This window comes from Salmo trutta, chromosome 28 (genome assembly GCF_901001165.1).
Source record: "Salmo trutta chromosome 28, fSalTru1.1, whole genome shotgun sequence".
NCBI classification, from domain to species: domain Eukaryota; kingdom Metazoa; phylum Chordata; class Actinopteri; order Salmoniformes; family Salmonidae; genus Salmo; species Salmo trutta.
This window is the reverse complement of record NC_042984.1, coordinates 12,096,156-12,118,647: the sequence shown is the minus strand read 5'-3', so window position 1 is coordinate 12,118,647 and position 22,492 is coordinate 12,096,156. Positions and strand designations below refer to the sequence as shown.

The 22,492-nt window shown below is 47.0% G+C and overlaps 1 protein-coding gene and 1 long non-coding RNA gene across 2 annotated transcripts in view; both read right to left on the bottom strand.

Moving 5' to 3' along the window:
- LOC115165489 (zinc finger protein 385A-like) overlaps positions 1-22,345 on the bottom strand; it is a 124,407-nt gene extending 102,062 nt beyond the window's left edge. Inside the window, exon 1 of the mRNA XM_029718649.1 lies at positions 22,061-22,345. Within this exon, the coding sequence (XP_029574509.1) occupies positions 22,061-22,070 (10 nt within the window). The 5' untranslated portion in view covers positions 22,071-22,345. The remainder of the gene's footprint in view (positions 1-22,060) is intronic.
- LOC115165491 (uncharacterized) lies at positions 6,654-7,014 on the bottom strand. The gene is made up of 2 exons (XR_003870181.1): positions 6,975-7,014; positions 6,654-6,798 (listed from the first exon to the last, which is right to left on the bottom strand). It is a non-coding gene; the product is annotated as an uncharacterized LOC115165491 (long non-coding RNA).
- Positions 22,346-22,492: the final 147 nt, after the last annotated feature.

Below are 22,492 nucleotides of genomic sequence, written 5' to 3'. Positions count from 1 at the left end.
AGACTACCTGCCTCCCTACATTACATTACATTACACTCCTAACCGCTAGACTACCTGCCTCCCTACATTACATTACACTCCTAACCGCTAGACTACCTGCCTCCCTACATTACATTACACTCCTAACCGCTAGACTACCTGCCTCCCTACATTACATTACACTCCTAACCGCTAGACTACCTGCCTCCCTACATTACACTACACTCCTAACCGCTAGACTACCTGCCTCCCTACATTACATTACACTCCTAACCGCTAGACTACCTGCCTCCCTACATTACACTACACTCCTAACCGCTAGACTACCTGCCTCCCTACATTACACTCCTAACCGCTAGACTACCTGCCTCCCTACATTACATTACATTAAACTCCTAACCACTAGACTACCTGCCTCCCTACATTACACTACACTCCTAACCGCTAGACTACCTGCCTCCCTACATTACATTACACTCCTAACCACTAGACTACCTGCCTCCCTACATTACATTACACTCCTAACCACTAGACTACCTGCCTCCCTACATTACATTACACTCCTAACCGCTAGACTACCTGCCTCCCTACATTACATTACACTCCTAACCGCTAGACTACCTGCCTCCCTACATTACATTACACTCCTAACCGCTAGACTACCTGCCTCCCTACATTACACTACACTCCTAACCGCTAGACTACCTGCCTCCCTACATTACATTACACTCCTAACCGCTAGACTACCTGCCTCCCTACATTACATTAAACTCCTAACCGCTAGACTACCTGCCTCCCTACATTACATTACATTACACTCCTAACCGCTAGACTACCTGCCTCCCTACATTACACTACACTCCTAACCGCTAGGCTACCTGCCTCCCTACATTACATTACATTACACTCCTAACCGCTAGACTACCTGCCTCCCTACACTACATTACACTCCTAACCGCTAGACTACCTGCCTCCCTACATTACATTACACTCCTAACCGCTAGGCTACCTGCCTCCCTACATTACATTACACTCCTAACCACTAGACGACCTGCCTCCCTACATTACATTACACTCCTAACCGCTAGACTACCTGCCTCCCTACATTACATTACACTCCTAACCGCTAGACTACCTGCCTCCCTACATTACATTACACTCCTAACCGCTAGACTACCTGCCGCCCTACATTACACTCCTAACCGCTAGACTACCTGCCTCCCTACATTACATTACACTCCTAACCTCTAGGCTACCTGCCTCCCTACATTACATTACACTCCTAACCGCTAGACTACCTGCCTCCCTACATTACATTACACTCCTAACCGCTAGACTACCTGCCTCCCCAGTCAAGACAACGTGATGTCAAGTCAAATCACTGATGTTTATATGTGGTTATTTCTGTTTGTTGGACCAATTCGCTGATCCTTCCTCTCTCTATGTTCATGTTATCATAATAGCCGTTTCTCTCTCTCTGTTTTGCTCTCTCTTTCTGGTTCTCTCTCTCTCTGTCTCTTTTTCTGGTTCTCTCTCTCTCAATTCAATTTCTAATTGTGTTGCTGTTCTGGGGCTCTATGGGGTCCAGAGCCCCAGGACTAGCTTAATTAGGGGACTCTTGAGCTACCACACCACCACAGTGTCCCTTACAGTCTTCTGATCCACACCTTTCTCTGACACCCAAACCTCCCCCTCCCCCCAGGCAGAGGTAGGGCAGTAGCGCAGGTCCCAGCACATAAAATACCTAAAAAAAAGTATGAGATAAAAGTAACAAATAATTAAAGAGCAGCAGTAAAATAACAATAGCGAGGCTATATATATTATTCTGACCAGGTTCCCAGTCCCTGCCGATGGAAAAACATCCCCACAGCATGATGCTGCCACCACCATGCTTCACTTTGGGGATGGTGTTCTCGGGGTGATGGGAGTTGTTGGGTTTGTGCCAGACATAGCGTTTTCCTTGATGGCCAAAAAGCTGAATTTTTGTCTCATCTGACCAGAGTAACTTCTTCCATATGTTTGGGGAGTCTCCCACTTTAAGCAATGGCTTTTTTCTGGCCACTCTTCCATAAAGCCCAGCTCTGTGGAGTGTACGGTTTAAAGTGATCCTATGGACAGATACTCCAATCTCCGCTGTGGAGCTTTGCAGCTCCTTCAGGGTTATCTTTGGTCTCTTTGTTGCCTCTCTGATTAATGCCCTCCTTGCCTGGGTCCATGAGTTTTGGTGGGCGGCCCTCTCTTGGCAGGTTTGTTGCGGTGCCATATTCTTTCCATTTTTTAATAATGGATTTAATGGTGCTCCGTGGGATGTTCAAAGTTTCTGATCTTTTTTTTATAACCCAACCCTGATCTGTACTTCTCCACAACTTTGTCCCTGACTTGTTTGGCGAGCTCCTTGGTCTTCATAGTGCTGCTTGCTTGGTGGTGCCCCTTGCTTAGTAGTGTTGCAGACTCTGGGGCCTTTCAGAACAGGTGTATATACTGAGATCATGTGACACTTAGATTGGACACAGGTGGACTTTATTTAATTAATTATGTGACTTCTGAAGGTAATTGTTTGCACCAGATCTTATTTAGGGTCTTCATAGTAAAGGGGGTGAATACATATGGATGCACCACTTTCCAGTTTTTTGTTTTTTAGAATTGTTTTGAAATAAGTAATTTTTTTCATTTTCATTTCACTTCACCAATTTGGACTATTTTGTGTATGTCTGTTACATGAAATCCAAATAAAAATGAATTTAAATTACAGGTTGTTGTAACGTTTGTCGTCGGGAATAGAGGACCAAAACGCAGCAGGAATGTGGATGCTCATCTTGTTATTTATTTTTAAATAAAGAGAACACCAAAATAACAAACCAAAAAAATGCACGAACAACAAAACAGTCTTGTCAGGCTCACACAGGCAAAACAAGAAACAATCTCCCACAAACACTTAACCAAACACATACCCATATATAGGACTCTCAATCAGAGGCAACTAGAAAACACCTGCCTCCAATTGAGAGTCCAACCCCAATAAACTAGACATAGAAATACAAAAGACTAGAGACCACATAGAAATACAAACTTAGAACATAACCCCCAAAACCCGGAACTAACTAAACCAACACCCTACTAAATAAATCACCACCCCGAACCACATAAACAAAATACCCTCTGCCACGTCCTGACCAAACTACAATAACAAATAACCCTTATACTGGTCAGGACGTGACAGTTGTAATGCAACAAAATAGGAAAAACGGCAAGGGGGGTGAATACTTTTGCTAGGCACTGTATGTGTCTCTAATATGGTCATATATTTGGCAGGTTGGGAAGTGCAGCTCAATTGCCACCTCATTTTGTGGGCAGTGTGCACATAGCCTGTCTTCTCTTGAGAGCCAGATCTATCTGCCTATGGCAGCTCTATCAATAGCAAGGCTATAATCACTGAGTCTGTACAGAGTCAAAGCTTTCCTTACGTTTGGGTCAGTCACAGTGGGCAGGTATTCTGCCACTATTTACTGTCAGTTTAGGGCCAGTAGCATTCTAGTTTGCTCTGTTTTTGTGGTAATTATTTCCAATGTGTCAAGTAATTCTCTTTTTATTTTCTCATGATTTGGTTGGGTCTAATTGTGCTGCTGTTCTGTGGCTCTGTTTGTGTTTGTGATCAGAGCCCCAGGACCAGCTTGCTTAGGAGACTCTTCTCCAGGTTCATCTCTCTGCAGGTGATGGCTTTGTTATGGAAGGTTTGTGAATCGCTTCCTTTTAGGTAGGTGTAGAACTTAAAGACTATTTTCTGGATTTTTATCATTAGCAGGTATCGGCCTAATTCTGCTCTGCATGCATTATTTGGTGTTTTATGTTGTACACAGAGGATATTTTTACATAATTCTGTTTGTTTGTCCAATTATGTGAATTCTGGGTTGGTGAGCGGACCCCAGAGCTCACAACCATAAATGGTAATGGGTTCTATAACTGATTCAAGTATTTTTAGCCAGATCCTAATTGGTAGGTCGACTGTTATGTTCCTTTTGAAGGCGTAGAAGGTCCTTCTTGCCTTGTCTCTCAGATCATTCACAGCTTTGTGGAAGTTACCTGTGGCGCTGATGTTTATGCCGAGGTACGTATAGTGTTTTGTGTGCTCTAGGGCAGTGTCTAGATGGAATTTGTATTTGTGGTCCTGGCAACTGGACCTTCTTGGTTGGGGACAGAAGCACCAGATCATCAGCAAACAGTAGACATTTGACTTCAGATTCTAGTAGGGTGAGGCTGGGTGCTGCAGACCGTTCTAGTGCCCTCACCAATTCGTTGATATATATGTTGAAGTGGATGGGGCTCAAGCTGCATCCCTGTCTCACCCCACGGCCCTGTGGAAGGAAATGTGTGTTTTGCCAATTTTAACTGCACACTTGTTGATTTTATAATGTTGTATGTTTTTCCCCCAACACTGCTTTCCATCAATTTGTAAAGCTGACCCTCATGCCAAATTGAGTCAAAAGCTCTTTTTGAAATCAACAAAGCATGAGAATACTTTGCCTTTGTTTTAGTTTGTCTGTTTGTCAATTAGGGTGTGGAGGGTGAATACGTGGTCTGTCGTACGGTAATTGGGTAAAAGGCCAATTTGCTATTTACTCAGCACATTGTATTCACTGAGGAAATGTGCTAGTCTGCTGTCAAGGTTGCTGTTGACGCATATCCCACGTTAATTATTGGGGTCGAATTTGTCTCCATTTTTGTGGATTGGGGTGATCAGTCCTTGGTTCCAAATATTGGGGAAGATGCCAGAGCTAAGGATGATGTTAAAGAGTTTAAGTATAGCCAATTGGAATTTGTGGTCTGTATATTTTATCATTTCATTTAGGATACCATCAACACCACAGGCCTCCTTGGGTTGCTGGGTATGTATTTTGTCCTGTAGTTCATTCAATGTAATTGGAGAATCCAGTGGGTTCTGGTTGTCTTTAATAGTTGATTCTAAGATTTGTATTTGATCATGTATATCTGTTTAGGTTTTCTACTGCCAAGTTTACCCCTTAACAATTACAGTGAAATGTTTTTTCCTGGAAGTTGTCTAGAACGGATTGAATTTGTTGTTGCCTAATTGTTCTTTGGTAGTTTTCTACACTACTTTCCTTCTGTCTATAGCATTTATTAATATTATTCAGTTCCTTTGGCTTTGATGCCTCATGATTGAGTTTTGCTCTGTTCAAGTAGAGTGTGATTTTGCTGTGATCTGATAGGGGTGTTATTGGGCTGACTGTGAACGCTCTGAGAGACTCTAGGTTGAGTTCAGTGATAAAATAATAATTTCTCTCTCTTTCTCTCTCTGTATGTTTCTTTCACTTTCTCTCTCTCTCTTTTACTAACTAGAGCCATTAAACCCCCATTACATCACACTCCTATAGGCACAAGGCCAGCCTCCATTGAAGGGCAGACTGATCCTCTACCACACTGGGTCGGTGTATAGCTCCAGCCTCAGCCCCAGCCTCATCCCCAGTCCCAGCCCCAGCTCCAGCCTCAGCTCTAGTCCCAGCTCCAGCCTCAGCCCCAGTCCCAGCCCCAGTCCCAGCCTTAGCTCCAGGGCCAGCCTCATCCTCAGCCCCAGCCTCAGCTCCAGTCCCAGCCTCAGCTCCAGGGCCAGACTCATCCTCAGCCCCAGCCTCAGCTCCAGCTCCAGCCTCAGCTCCAGGGCCAGACTCATCCTCAGCTCCAGCCACAGCTCCAGCTCCAGCCTCAACTCAAGCCCCTGCCCCTGCCTCAGCACCAGCCCCTGCTTCAGCCCCAGCCTCAACTCCAGCCTCAATCCCAGCCCCTGCCTCAGCCCCAGCCCCAAGCATTAGGGATGAAGCTTTGAGTTGGCGCTCTGGGATTAATGGCTCAGCTGGTGCAGTACTTCCAGACACAACATGATCTGATGCTCAGAGCAATGTCCCCATTCGCTTAATTGAGTGATACATACGGACTGTATCACGATTCCAAACCCACACTCCCCTCCGGTCCAAGAGGGGGAGTATACAGTGTCTGTGTCTGTGTGTCTGTGTCTGTCTGTGTCTGTGTGTGTATCTGTGTCTGTCTGTGTGTCTGTGCCTGTGCCTGTGTCTGTGTCTGTGTCTGTGCCTGTGTGTGCATGTGTGCAACAGATTCTGTAGAGAGTCTTCTCATTACAGGAGTGTTTCAGTGGTAGCGCTCACAGTGTTCACATCTCATCCTCTATGTTGCACACATGAAGCTACGATAGAGAGTCAGGGTTAGAGTAGGGAGAAAGCAGCTGCTCTGCTGGTTCCTGCAACAACCATATCTCCCTGGGGAGATTCACCCTATGTCTCTACCTCCTCTCCTCCCTCAATCTCTCTACCCCCTCTATCGTTCCTACCCTCAGTTTCCCTCCTCCCCCTTCTCTGTCCCTCTATCACTCCCTTAAGCTCCACTCCTCCCCTCCTCTCCTCCCTCAATCTCTATCACTCCGTCAACCTCCACTCCTCCGCTCCTCTCCCTCAATCTCTCTATCACTCCACTCCTCCACTCCTCAATCTCTCTCTCTCTCTCTATCACTCCCTCCAACACCACCTCTCCCTCTATATCCCCAAGCATGAACCTTGGCCGTTTCTCAAGGTGAATGGATTTTCTCCTGGTCTGTGTGAAACCCTGTCTATATATCAACAAAACACAGAGGAATTTATTTTCCTCTCTTTCTCTCTTCATCAGAATACTTCTCTTCATCAGAATACCTCTCTTCCTCAGACTACCTCTCTTTCTCTCTTCATCAGACTACCTCTCTTCCTTCATCAGAATACCTCCCTCTCTTCCTCAGAATACCTCTCTTCATCAGACTACCTCTGTTTCTCTTTTCATCAGACTCTCTCTCTTTCTCTCTTCCTCAGAATACCTCTCTTCCTCAGAATACCTCTCTTCGTCAGACTACCTCTCTTTCTCTCTTCATCAGACTACCTCTCTTCCTTCATCAGAATACCTCCCTCTCTTCCTCAGAATACCTCTCTTCATCAGACTACCTCTCTTTCTCTCTTCATCATCAGAATACCTCTCTTCCTCTCTTCCTCAGAATACCTCTCTTCATCAGACTACCTCTCTTCCTCTCTTCATCAGACTATCTCTCTCTCTCTTCATCAGACTACCTCTCTTCCTCTCTTCATCAGACTACCTCTCTTTCTCTCTTCATCAGACTACCTCTCTTCCTTCATCAGAATACCTCCCTCTCTTCCTCAGAATACCTCCCTCTCTTCCTCAGAATACCTCTCTTTCTCTCTTCATCAGACTACCTCTCTTCCTTCATCAGAATACCTCCCTCTCTTCCTCAGAATACCTCTCTTCATCAGACTACCTCTCTTTCTCTCTTCATCAGAATACCTCTCTTCCTCTCTTCCTCAGAATACCTCTCTTCCTCAGAATACCTCTCTTCCTCTCTTCATCAGACTACCTCTCCTTCTCTCTTCATCAGGCTACCTCTCTTCCTCAGAACACACAGAAATAGAGCAGCCATGATTAATGCTACAGGGTTAGGGAGGCAGGACTTTGCCTTTAGCTCAACCTCAACTTAACCTTTTAATAAACCACTGATGTTTAAAAACTGTTATTCATCATCATTCACCTAACGGCACATTTCTACATGGCTATAATGAGATGATGGATGGAGAAATGGTACTATTTAAAATGGCAATGTTGAGATATGAGACAAATTGAGAACATGGACAGACACACAGACAGACAGACACGCATACACACACACACACACACACCAGACAGACAGACAGACAGACAGACAGACAGACAGACAGACAGACAGACAGACAGACAGACAGACAGACAGACAGACAGACAGACAGACAGACAGACAGACAGACACAGAGATGCACATACACGCACACAGCGACAGACACATGCACACACAGACACACATACTGTACATGCACACACTCACACACCGCTGCTGTAGGTCCCTATTCAAAAACAACATTCTTGGGCTGCAAGAGTGCATGTTTGGACTCATACTGTTTAAAGTGAATTACAAAGAGGAACACTAATGCAGTTTCATTCAAGCATGCTTGCATGCTGCATGAGAAGAATGTTGTTATATCCTAGTTCAAAGTGTTATCAGTGATATATCCTAGTTCCCAGTGTAATAACCTAGTTCTCAGTGTTATATCCCAGTTCCCAGTGTTATATCCCAGTTCCCAGTGATATATCCTAGTTCCCAGTGTAATAACCTAGTTCTCAGTGTTATCAGTGTTATATCCTAGTTCCCAGTGTTATATCCTAGTTCTCAGTGTTATCAGTGTTATATCCTAGTTCCCAGTGTTATCAATGTTATATCCCAGTTCCCAGTGTTATCAGCATTATATCCTAGTTCCCAGGGTTATCAGTGTTATATCCTAGTTCCCAGTGTTATCAGTGATATATCCTAGTTCCCAGTGTAATAACCTAGTTCTCAGTGATATATCCTAGTTCCCAGTGTTATATCCTAGTTCCCAGTGTTATCAGTGTTATATCCTAGTTCCCAGTGTTATCAGCATTATATCCTAGTTCCCAGGGTTATCAGTGTTATATCCTAGTTCTCAGTGTTATATCCTAGTTCCCAGTGTTCTCAGTGTTATATCCTGGTTCGCAGTGTTATAACCTAGTTCCCAGTGTTATCAGTGTTATATCCTAGGTCCCAGTGTAATCAGTGTTATATCCTAGTTCTCAGTGTTATAACCTAGTTCTCAGTGTTATATCCTTGTCACGTCCTGACCATAGAAAGATGTTATTTTCTATGGTAGAGTAGGTCAGGGCGTGACAGGTTTTTTTTCTAGTTTAGTTTTTCTATGTTGTCATGTTCTAGTTTTGTATTTCTATGTTGGGTTTTGTTTGGGATGATCTCCAATTAGAGGCAGCTGGTCCTCGTTGTCTCTAATTGGAGATCATACTTAAGTAGGGTTTTTTTCTACCTGGGTTTGTGGGAGATTGTTTTTGAGTATGTGTATGTTAACTCTGCTTCACGGTTTGTTGTTTTTGTTATTCAGTTTATTTATATGTATTGCATAGTTTCACAGTGAAAATAAAATTTGGAACGACACACATGCTGCACTTTGGTCCGCTCCCTCCTACGACAACCGTGACAGAATCTCCCACCACAAAAGGACCAAGCAGCGTGCCCAGGAGGAGCAAGAATCCTGGGCCCGGGAGAGGAAAGAGCAGAGGACGTCGTGGACCTGGGAGGAGGTAATGGCAGGGGACAAGACCCTGCCATGGAAGCAGGTAGAGACAGCGAGGGAGGAACGGCAACGTTACGAGGAATTAGCACGGCAATGACGGAAGCACGAGAGGCACCCCCAAAAAATGTTTTGGAGGGGGCACACGGGGAGATTGGCAAAGTCAGGGTGGAGACCTGAGCCAACTCCCCGTGCTTACCGTGGGGAGCGAGTGAAGAAGCAAGCACCGTGTTATGCGGTGATGCACACTGCGCCCCATATTTGCCGAGCTCGGTTGAGCATTCAGCCAGGAAGGGTGGTGCCAGCTTAGCGCTTCTGGTCTCCAGTTCGCCTTCTCGGTCCAGGATATCCTGTGCCAGCGCTGCGCACTGTGTCGCTAGTGCGTATTCACAGCCCAGTTCGTCCTGTGCAAGCGGTCCGCGTTTGCCGGGCGAAAGTAAGCATCCAGCCAGGACGGGTTGTGCCAGCTATACGCTCGAGACCTCCAGTGCGCCTCCATGGTCCAGTATATCCTGTGACTGTCCCACGTACCCGGCCTCCAGTGAGTCTATCCAGCCTGGTACGTCCTGTGCCTGCTCCTCGCACTTGCACTAAGGTGCGTGTAACCAGTCTGGCGCCACCTGTGCCAGCCCCACGCATCAGGCCTCCAGTGCCAGTGTTATATCCTAGTTCCCAATGTTATATCCTAGTTCTCAGTGTTATATCCTAATTCTCAGTGTTATCACTGTTATATCCTAGTTCTCAGTGTTATCAGTGTTGTTTCCTAGTTCCCAGGGTTATCAGTGTTATATCCTAGTTCCCAGTGGTATATACTGGTTCCCAGTGTTATATCCTAGTTCCCAGTGTTATCAGTGTTGTTTCCTAGTTCCCAGGGTTATCAGTGTTATATCCTAGTTCCCAGTGGTATATACTGGTTCCCAGTGTTATATCCTAGTTCCCAGTGTTATCAGTGTTATATCCTAGTTCCCAGTGTTATATCCTTGTTCCCCGTGTTTGCAGTGTTATATCCTAGTACCCAGTCTTATATTCTAGTTCCCGGTGTTCTATCCTAGTTCCCAGTGTTTTATCCCAGTTCCCAGTGTTATATCCTATTTCTCAGTGTTGTATCCTAGTTCCCAGTGTTATATCCTAGTTCTCAGTGTTATATCCTAATTCCTAGTGTTATATCCTAGTTCTTAGTATTATATCCTAATTCTCAGTGTTATCAGTGTTATATTCTAGTTCCAGTTTTGTCAGTGTTATATCCTAGTTCCCAGTGTTATATCCTAGTTCTTAGTGTTATCAGTGTTATATCCTAGTTCCCAGTGTTATCAGTGTTATATCCTACTTCTCAGTGTTAAATCCTAGATCCCAGTGTTGTCAGTGTTATATCCTAGTTCTCAGTGTTATATCCTAGTTCTCAGTGTTATATCCTAGTTCTCAGTGTTATATCCTAGTTCTCAGTGTTATATCCTAGTTCTCAGTGTTATATCCTAGCTCTCAGTGTTATATCCTAGTTCTTAGTGTTATATCCTAATTCTCAGTGTATTTAACACTGATAACTAGGATATAACACTGATAACTAGGATATAAGACTGGGAACCCGGATACAACACTGGGAATGTTGATATAACACTGATAACACTGGGATCTAGGATTTAACACTGATAACTAGGATATAACACTGATAACACTGGGAACTAGGATATAACACTGATAACACTGGGAACTAGGATATAACACTGATAAAACTGAGAATTAGGATAAAACACTAAGAACTAGGATATAACACTGGGAACAAGGTGCAGACCCGAATGCAACATAATCAATAAAGAAACCACAAAACAAAAGGGAGGGTAGGGAGGGTGATACTTGACTATGGCGGCTCAAATGCAGTCCACATAACCTTAACCAGCATAGGAGGCGGCTCCGGTTCGGGGCGTACTCCCCGCTCCACCCGCTGATCCTTCTGATTTATTACCACCTGACCGTGGATCGTCGTCGAAGGAACCGGACTGTAGATCATTGCTGGAGGTTCTGGGCTGCAGGCCACCGCTGGAGGTTCTGGGCTGCAGCCGCCGCTGGAGGTTCTGGGCTGCAGACCGCCGCTGGAGGTTCTGGGCTGCAGACCGCCGCTGAAGACTCTGGGCTGCAGACCGTAGCTGGAGGCTCCGGGCTGGGGAGTGTAGCTGGAGGCTCCGGACTGGGGAGCGTAGCTGGAGGCTCCGGAATGGGGAGCGTAGCTGGAGGATCCGGACTGGGGAGTGCCGCTGGAGGCTCCAGACTGGGGAGCGCAGCTGGAGGCTCTGAACTGAGGAGTGTCACTGGAGGCTCCGGACGGAAAAGCGTCGCCGGAGGCTCCGGACTGGGAGGCGTCATAATAGGTTCCAGACTAGTGACCGTTGCTGCTGGCTCCATGCCATGGATCATCTCTACAGGTTCCGCGCCAAGGATCATCACTGGAGGCTTCTTACCATAGATTATCTCTACAGGTGCCGGGCCATGGATTATTCTTACAGGCTTCGTGCCATGGTTTATCCCTACAGGCTCTGGACCATTTATAGTCCCTCCAGGCTTTTTGCCAAGGATTACTTCTTCAGGTTCCGGGCCATGGATTTCCTCTTCAGGGTTCGTGCCATGGAATATCCCTACAGGCTCCGGGCAATGGATCATCACTAGAGGCTTAATGCCATGGATCATCTCTACAGGCGTCGGACCATCGATTATCACTGGAGGCTTTGTACGAGGAGCAGGAACCGGTCTCACCGGACTGGGGAGACGCACTGAGGACCGAGTGCTCAAAGCAGGCACCGGCCGTACTGGGTTATGGATGCACACTGGAGGGAGAGTGCGAAGAGCAGGCACAGGACGTACTGGATTCTGGAGGCACGCTGGAGGGAGAGCGCGAGGAGCTGGCACAGGACGTACTGTGCTATGGAGGCGCACTGGAGAGAGAGTGCGAGAGGAGGGCACATGCTCACCACAAAAAGCACGGGGAATTGGCTCAGGTCCTAGTCCTGGCCCAGCCAAACATTTTTGGGGGGCTGCCTCTCATTCTTCCCAGGTATCGCTCGATTACCTGGCCCCAAGTCCAGTCTCTCCTCTCAATCCACTCCTGATGTGACCAGGTGTCCATTTCTGCCCGGGCACGCCGCTTGATCCAATCATGGTGGGTAGTTCTGTAACGCGGGTCGTATAAAGGGGACCAAGGCGCAGCGTGTGAAGTGCTCATATTTACTTTTAGTGAATATACTTTAACAAAACAACAAAACGACCGAAAACAGTTCCGTCAGGTGAAATACACTAAACAGAAAATAACTACCCACTAAACCCAAGAAGAAAACCCCTACTTAAATATGATCTCTAATCAGAGGCAACGAGGATCAGCTGCCTCCAATTAGAGATCAACCCAAACAACCCCAACGTAGAAATAGAAAAACTAGAACTTAAACTTAAACATCCTAGTCCTCAGTGTTATCAGTGTTATATCCTAGTTCCCAGTGTTATCGGTGTTATAGCCTAGTTCCCAGTGTTATCGGTGTTATATCCTAGTTCCCAGTGTTATCAGTGTTATATCCTAGTTCCCAGTGTTATATCCTAGTTCCCAGTGTTATCGGTGTTATATCCTAGTTCCCAGTGTTATCGGTGTTATATCCTAGTTCTCAGTGTTATATCCTAGTTCCCAGTGTTATATCCTAGTTCCCAGTGTTATATCCTAGTTCTCAGTGTTATATCCTAGTTCCCAGTGTTATATCCTAGTTCCCAGTGTTATCGGTGTTATATCCTAGTTCCCAGTGTTATCAGTGTTATATCCTAGTTCCCAGTGTTATATCCTAGTTCCCAGTGTTATCGGTGTTATATCCTAGTTCCCAGTGTTATCGGTGTTATATCCTAGTTCTCAGTGTTATATCCTAGTTCCCAGTGTTATATCCTAGTTCCCAGTGTTATATCCTAGTTCTCAGTGTTATATCCTAGTTCCCAGTGTTATATCCTAGTTCCCAGTGTTATCGGTGTTATATCCTAGTTCCCAGTGTTATCGGTGTTATAACCTAGTTCCCAGTGTTATATCCTAGTTCTCAGTGTTATATCCTATTTCCCAGTGTTATCAGTGTTTTATCCTAGTTCTTAGTGTTATATCCTCGTTCTCAGTGTTATATCTTAGTTCCCAGTGTTGACTGAAGTACCTAGTGCTAATGGAATGAAAGAAGTCGTGTTTCATCAGAAGAATATTATCTAGGGATCTGCCCCAAATGGCACGCTTATTCCTTATGGAGTGCACTACCGACCAGAGCCCTATGGGCCCTTTATATTACAATAGTGGGCCATTTGGAACAGAACCAGGGTCTCTATTGTCTGTCATTTGGAATGCTATCTGTATCAACACTGATGCCAGGATATTCAACAACAAAGACATGTTTATTATGGTATCCTCTCTGGTCTCTTGGATTCTGGCTCCTGATCATTGCATTGGGATATCAATATTGATGCCTATGTGTACAAACACAAACAGAAGCACTGCCGTCTGATACAGCTCAGAGTCAACATGAGGACTGCACACACAACCACACACACAGCCTGTGTAATGGCTGCCACCTGCCTGTTCTTCTGTACCATCAGTGTAATAGTGTTCTGTGAAGCATAACGAAGCTGCACATGCCTGTTCTTCTGTACCATCAGTGTAATAGTGTTCTGTGAAGTATAACGTAGCTGCACCTGCCTGTTCTTCTGTACCATCAGTGTAATAGTGTTCTGTGAAGCATAGCGTAGCTACACCTGCCTGTTCTTCTGTACCATCAGTGTAATAGTGTTCTGTGAAGCATAGCGTAGCTGCACATGCCTGTTCTTCTGTACCATCAGTGTAATAGTGTTCTGTGAAGCATAGCGTAGCTACACCTGCCTGTTCTTCTGTACCATCAGTGTAATAGTGTTCTGTGAAGCATAGCGTAGCTGCACCTGCCTGTTCTTCTGTACCATCAGTGTAATAGTGTTCTGTGAAGCATAGCGTAGCTGCACATGCCTGTTCTTCTGTACCATCAGTGTAATAGTGTTCTGTGAAGCATAGCGTAGCTGCACCTGTCTGTTCTTATGGTGGCTCACATAAGTGCATTCACTGGGACAGGCTGCAGGGGTTGACGCATACACACACACACGTGCGCGATACACCAATCACACAGTATCATCATTCAGAGATGATGCACCCATAGGTTAGAGATATGTTTTCTAATGATCATGACGTGAACCCATATTCTCAAGGGGAGCACAGCCACTGACAGAGACGAGGGGAGGGAGGTTCACTTGCAATGGAATATTAATAAACCATCCAGCACTATGTCACATAACAGATTCACAATTATTAAGGATTCAACCCATTGAAAAGAAGAGACTAATTTAGCCAATATCATTGTAATAGAATGTTATACGATAAACCAAATGAGCCAGTAATAGAGAGCCAGTGTTCTGCCTGGTGCCCCCTTTAGGCAGTTGAAATGAGTGACTGATGACTGACCATCAAGTATTATCAAATCTGCTTTATTTGCCGTTCTCAACATGACGTGAACTATGGAGGCCTCAGAGGATCAATCGTAATCACATAACACAGGGCCCATGGCCACCAAGTTTCCAATAGCATATCCTTATAGCAGTGTTTTGAGTCTTTGTTGAAGAAAACAGAACAGCCACTTTAGTAGAGAGACTTACAACTGGGTCCTGACTAAATGATTTAGCTGAGGTAGCAGCGCAACAGACAAGCCCTTCAAGGTGTTCATGGATTATGGAAGGTTATGACACAGTTTGACAAAAGCTTCAAGAAATAAACTCTGCTCTGGATTTCGGAATTCAGATTTCCCTTGTTGTTGTGACATGACACCAGAGAGATATAGAGCAGTGTGGGTATGTGTCAACAGGACGGCCATAGAGAAATGAGCTGAGAAAACACGTCTCTGTCTGACAGCCAGGTGAGAGAGGGGGAGAGAGAGAGAGAGAGAGAGAGAGAGAGAAAGTGAGCGCAAGAAAGACAGAAAGAAAGGAGGGAGAGAGAGTGAGGAAGAGAGAGAGAGAGAGAGAGAGAAAGTGAGCGCAAGAAAGACAGAAAGAAAGGAGGGAGAGAGAGAGAGAGAGAGAGAGAGAGAGAGAGAGAGCGAGAGCGAGAGGGAGGAAGAGAGAGAGAGAGAGAGAGAGGGAGGAAGAGAGAGAGAGAGAGAGAGAGAGAGAGAGAGAGAGAGAGCGAGAGGGAGGAAGAGAGAGAGAGAGAGAGAGTGAGCGCAAGAAAGACAGAAAGAAAGGAGGGAGAGAGAGAGAGAGAGAGAGAGAGAGAGAGAGCGAGAGGGAGGAAGAGAGAGAGAGAGAGAGAGAGAGAGAGAGAGAGAGAGAGAGCGAGAGGGAGGAAGAGAGAGAGAGAGAGAGAGAGAGAGAGGGAGGAAGAGAGAGAGAGAGAGAGAGAGAGAGAGAGAGAGAGAGAGAGAGAGAGAGAGAATTATTAGGTAGTGACTGGTCGGTCTGTGAGACTGATGTGTTATGAAGACAGATGGGTCTGGAATGAACTCACTAACACAAAGACAAAGAGACAGATACACTAACAAAAGCCATGCAGCACAGTGAACATCCTTGAGCTGAACCAATGCACTGACTCCACCAGACACACAGACAGAGAAGATGCTGTACTACCAACTAGAAGCTAAATCTGCCCAAATATAATGCAGTATCCTGCATCTTTCTGAACCACAGACTGGATCACAGTCCAGGAAACCTAGTTAGAACCTTTTCACCCATCGGAGAACCCTCAAACCATTCTAAATGGTAAGAGTGTTGAACAAGGCCTATCAAACAATACTGTTGTTTATGAGGTCGGAACCTTACTAGTAGGCTCAGGCCCCCAGGTGCAGTCAGTGGGGGATGGAGGCTTAGGCCCCCAGGTGCAGTCAGTGGGGGATGGAGGCTCAGGCCCCCAGGTGCAGTCAGTGGGCCCCCAGGTGCAGTCAGTGGGGGATGGAGGCTCATGCCCCCAGGTGCAGTCAGTGGGCCCCCAGGTGCAGTCAGTGGGGGATGGAGGCTCAGGCCCCCAGGTGCAGTCAGAGGGCGGTGGAGGCTCAGGCCCCCAGGTGCAGTCAGTGGGGGATGGAGGCTTAGGCCCCCAGGTGCAGTCAGTGGGGGATGGAGGCTCAGGCCCCCAGGTGCAGTCAGTGGGCCCCCAGGTGCAGTCAGTGGGGGATGGAGGCTCATGCCCCCAGGTGCAGTCAGTGGGCCCCCAGGTGCAGTCAGTGGGGGATGGAGGCTCAGGCCCCCAGGTGCAGTCAGAGGGGGGTGGAGGCTCAGGCCCCCAGGTGCAGTCAGTGGGGGATGGAGGCTTAGGCCCCCAGGTGCAGTCAGTGGGGGATGGAGGCTCAGGCCCCCAGGTGCAGTCAGTGGGCCCCCAGGTGCAGTCAGTGGGGGATGGAGGCTCATGCCCCCAGGTGCAGTCAGTGGGCCCCCAGGTGCAGTCAGTGGGGGATGGAGGCTCAGGCCCCCAGGTGCAGTCAGAGGGGGGTGGAGGCTCAGGCCCCCAGGTGCAGTCAGTGGGGGATGGAGGCTTAGGCCCCCAGGTGCAGTCAGTGGGGGATGGAGGCTCAGGCCCCCAGGTGCAGTCAGTGGGCCCCCAGGTGCAGTCAGTGGGGGATGGAGGCTCATGCCCCCAGGTGCAGTCAGTGGGCCCCCAGGTGCAGTCAGTGGGGGATGGAGGCTCAGGCCCCCAGGTGCAGTCAGAGGGGGGTGGAGGCTCAGGCCCCCAGGTGCAGTCAGTGGGCCCCCAGGTGCAGTCAGTGGGGGATGGAGGCGCAGGCCCCCAGGTGCAGTCAGTGGGGGATGGAGGCTCAGGCCCCCAGGTGCAGTCAGTAGGCCCCCAGGTGCAGTCAGTAGGCCCCCAGGTGCAGTCAGTGGGGGATGGAGGCTCAGGCCCCCAGGTGCAGTCAGTGGGGGATGGAGGCTCAGGCCCCCAGGTGCAGTCAGTGGGGGATGGAGGCTCAGGTCCCCAGGTGCAGTCAGTGGGGGATGGAGGCTCAGGCCCCCAGGTGCAGTCAGTGGGCCCCCAGGTGCAGTCAGTGGGGGATGGAGGCATCTGATCTGACCACAATTGATCTAGAGCCAGAATGAATAGGATCATGTTACCTATTATAGACTGCAGTTGTAATGTCCTCCTCCCCACCGCCTCCACCCCCCCATCCTCTCCTCCCCTCCTCTGTTCTCTGTCCAGTTGACAGTAGCAACAGCAGCAGGTACAGACTCCCATGCTTGGAGCGTGGTGCAGCACAGCTCAAGGGACAGACAACGATGACAGGAGAGAACAGGAAGTGTGGCAGAGAGAGAGAGAGAAAAGGAGTCTACGGTTGCATATACAGTAGACCGTGGGTCGTATTCATTTGGCACCAAATGGACGGAAACGGCACTGAAACAGGGAGGGATTACTGTCAAATATGAAAAGCTAATTTTGACTTTCTTTTGCAAAAGGTTTTGCTTCGGTGTGCCGTAATGAACATGACCACAGTATGGTGTATGGCTGGCAGATCCTCAGGACCATCACTATGGCCAAAGAACTCTGTGCCAGGAACTCTGACATTTAACAAAGAGACCTAGGATAGATATACAGCATGTAGAACACCAAGGGCGTAGATATGTGTAGTAGAACATCAAGGGCATAGACATCATAGAGAGTACTGATTGGGGAGGTGAGCTCAAGGTTAAATGTAGAAACAAGTGAGGGAATTAAGCAAATGCGCATATTACCCATGTACTAATATGAACTGATGCATACACACTGTACTACACACACATACACACTGTACTACACACACATACACACTGTACTACATACACACACACACACTTCACACACACACACATTTTGTTTTATTTTTCATATCTTGTCTAATGAAATGTGTCACCCTGTCATACAGATATGTTATCAGAGCTAAACAGAGTGATATCTGAATCATGATATCAGGGAGAAATCACAAGACCAGACGGTGCAGCAGAGGTAGTACTGGTAAAAGTCATAATGACAACATTAGCCTTTTCACCGCTAAAATGACAGAAATGTCAAAATGCTCCACAGCCAAATTACCATATCAAACAGAGCCGAATTTTACCCAGGAAAATGTTGAGTGTCTCGACACAAAACTGTAAGATACACAAGACAAACAATCATTTGGGCGTCAGGTAGCCTAGTGGTTAGAGCGTTGGACTAGTAACCGAAAGGTTGCAAGATCGAATCTCTGACCTGACAAGGTAAAACATCAGTCGTTCAGCCCCTGGTCAAGGCAGTTAACCCACTGTTCCTAGGCTGTCATAGAAAATAAGAATTTGTTCATAACTGACTTGCCTAGTTAAATAACGGTAAAAAAAAATGTAAATAATGAATGAAACAGTTGAGATGCAATCGACAGCAAAATGATGGAGTCTGATTATTTAGCCAGTTGAGCCTCATCCATGATGATAGTGGAGATTTCACAGGCCGTGATGAAAACCCTTCAGGTCCAGCATCTCAGAGGTGTATCATCACCCTGTAAGAGCCTTTTGTTCCCAGCCTAAATAGCACACTATTCCCTATATAGTGCACTACTTTTGATCAGAGCCCTATCGGCGTACTCCCACTATGTAGAGAAAAGGGTGTCATTTGGGATGCAAACTTTCAATCTGGTCCATTTGCACCACACAACACCATACCGATCTCCTCACAGAACCTCACACATACACAGCATGCAAGCTATTATAGACCTATCACACTAGGCTATTACATATTAATGATTAATCACTGTCAGATATTTAGCTTGTTTTAGTGTGATATATGTTTCATAATCTAATGGCAATAATGAAATGAATGTACTACTATACAGGTGATCAATATAGAATGGAGTATAACTGAGTATAATAGAATAGAAACATACTGGTGATGAGTAGAGTCAGCCCATTCTATCCTTCTCTATGAGAATCCAAACTAATTGTCACATCATCAAGAAGAAAGTTCAACGTACAGATCAGAGCAATTAGTCTGGAGTGAGACAGCTGTAGTTAGAGGGTTAATGATGCTCTTAACACATGTTATGTCTCAACCTCATTTAGATGGGCTTCTAGTGATCCACTCACACACAATCTGACACACACGCATGCCTACACACACACACACACACACACACACACAAACGCGCAAAGATTCCCTCTTTCAGAAAGGAGAATAAACCAATACTCAGATGGTACATTACAGCTAGAGACAGAACACATATCAGTCAGGTATAACATGTTCACCAGACACTAAGTACGCATTATGATGACACACACACACCTCAGACGCCAAAACTCCATATAATCATTACTGTCTCCTTGAAAAACATGCCTGGCAGGGTGCAGAGGAGAGGAGCAGAGGAGTGGAGGAGAAGAGCAGAGGAGTGGAGGAGAAGAGAGGAGCAGAGGAGAGAAGCGGTGGAGAGTAGCTGAGGGGAGTAGCGGAGAAGAGGAGCGGAGAAGAGGAGCGGAGCAGAGAAGAGGAGCTGAGGAGCAGAGGATTGGAGAAGAGTAGGGGGAGCAGAGAAGAGGGAGAGTTGAGGAGAGGAGTGGAGGAGAAGAGAAGAGGAGAGGAGAAGAAGAGAGGAGCAGAGGAGAGGAGCAGAGGAGAGGAGCGGAGGAGAGAAGCGGAGGGGAGGAGCAGAGGAGAGAAGCGGAGGGGAGGAGCAGAGGAGAGAAGCGGAGGGGAGTAGCGGAGAAGAGGAGCGGAGAAGAGAAGAGGAGCAGAGGAGAGGAGCGGAGCGGAGGAGCGAAGGAGAGGAGAGGAGCAGAGGAGTGGAGAAGAGTAGGGGGAGCGGAGAAGAGGGAGAGTTGAGGAAAGGAGTGGAGGAGAAGAGAAGAGGAGAGGAGCGGAGAAGAGGAGAGGAGAGGAGAAGAGGAGAGGAGAGGAGAAGAGGAGCAGAGGAGAGGAGCGGAGGAGAGAAGCGGCGCGGAGAAGAGGAGCAGAGGAGTGGAGGAAAGGAGCAGAGGAGAGGAGCAGAGGAGAGAAGCAGAGGGGAGGAGCGGAGAAGAGGAGCAGAGGAGCCGAGGAGAGGAGCGGATGGGAGTGGAGGAGGGGAGCAGTACTGTAGCTAGCTGCCTTTGAATCAGCCCAGGCATGCATTTTAAATAATGTGGCCTCTCCTGAGTCAGAGCACATAGCAATACACACACACACATACACACGCACACACACACACACACACACACACACACACACACACACACACACACACACACACACACACACACACACACACACACACACACACACACACACACACACACACAAAGACTGACACGTATACAGTACATAACCTTACACACAGCGTCTCTCACGACACAACACACAAAACAAAATACATATTTTTGACACATGCTTCTTCCTCACACTAGCAAACAGTTAACCTGCAACACACACCCACACCCACACACACACCCACACACACACACACACACACACACACACACACACACACACACACACACACACACACACACACACATAAACCCAGTCTATGAAACACGGTGACTTACAGTGTTTCAGTAGCAGAGCTACAGCTACTGCAGCAGCAGTAGAGTTAGTACAGACGGACTAGCAGCAGAGAGACTGGAAGGAAGGCTTCTGTCTCCCCTCACCAACATGTGGACTATGAGACTGGAATACTAAACAAGACCATGCTGAGTGACAGTATATTCTGTGTAGCACATTTGCTACAAATGCATTGCAATGCTTGTCGGTCTATCTAGCCACACACTGAAATGTATGTATGACGCAGCCTTATGCATACACAATAGGATTTCTTCTCACATAATGTATCTTGGTTGAACAGCAAATGAAATCATTTGAAGAACCCTACAGCACCAAAGGAGAATGTTAACATTCATATGTGACAATGTATACACCCAACAACCTTCACATGTAACCCTCGCGTGTTTTTGTGTGCTTGACTGTTGGTGCCGGATAGTTGCAGTATGCATAGCTTTATCTCTATCACAGTCTATTTCTCTCTTTCACAGTCTGTTATGTGTAACTTCTCTCTCACCTCAAACTCTCTCGGCAGGACATACAAGACAGTAGAGGACAGGAGAGGACAGGAGAGAAGAGGACCTGAGAGGACAGGACAGGAGAGAAGAGGAGAGGAGGGGACAGGATAGGCGAGGACAGGAGAGGACAGGACAGGAGAGAAGAGAGGACAGGAGAGGACATGATAGGAGAGAAGAGGATAGAAGAGGACAGTAGAGGACAGGATAGGAGAGGACAGGACAGGAGAGAAGAGGAGAGGACAGGAGAGGACAAGAGAGAAGAGGAGAGGACAGGAGAGGACAGGAGAGGACAGCAGAGGACAGGATAGGAGAGGACAGGACAGGAGAGAAGAGGAGAGGACATGATAGGAGAGAAGAGGACAGGAGAGGACAGGAGAGGACAGGATTGGAGAGGACAGGAGAGAAGAGGAGAGGACATGATAGGAGAGGACAGGAGAGGACAGGAGAGGACAGGATAGGAGAGGACAGTACAGGACAGGAGACGAGGAGAGGACATGATAGGAGAGAAGAGGACAGGAGAGGAGAGAGCTGAAGCATGGTCATGTCATGTGACCAAACACATCTTAATGATATGCTTCCAACACAACACACTTTGACCTCTCCTGTTATCTGTCTGACACGGCAAATAGATGGTTTTGATTATTACTATAATCATAATAATCCATAGGCTACATTTTTGCTGGTATTCAATAACACTTCAATAACACTACGACAGAAAGCTTGAGCGTTGTTGAGACTTTGAGTGGATGAGACTATGATTTAAAAAAATCTAGTTTTGATGAATGCATAACGATACAACAGAAACATTTCACCTCCCTAAAAAGATTAAGACGCAGAGGAAAACGACAACAACTCACCCAAAATCATCCTGGCTTTTCCTTCTCTCTGCTCCTATCGTTTAACAGTGCTCCCTCGTTTCCCCGTCTCTCCCTTTTCTCCAAAGGGACAATGGCTCCAAATTGTTTTCTTTTTTTCACCGCTCCTCTATCTCTCTCTCTCTCTCTCTCTCTCCAGCAGGCAAGTCAGAAAAGCAAAACTAAATGTGAGGGGAGACTGCTGCTGCTACCACCTGCTACCACTGCACATGATGTCTGTCTGTCTGTCCCTCGCTTTGCCTTGCGTCCGCCCTCACCAGGTGACTAACAGTATGTGAGGAGGAGGAGAAAGAGGAGGAGGAGGAGGGGGGGTAACGCTGCTGCAGTTGTGCTGCCTGTCTGTCTCAGATAAGCCTGGGGGTTGGGGGTGCGTCAGAAACAAGAGGGAGGGAGAGCTACTGGCCAAAGTTTTAC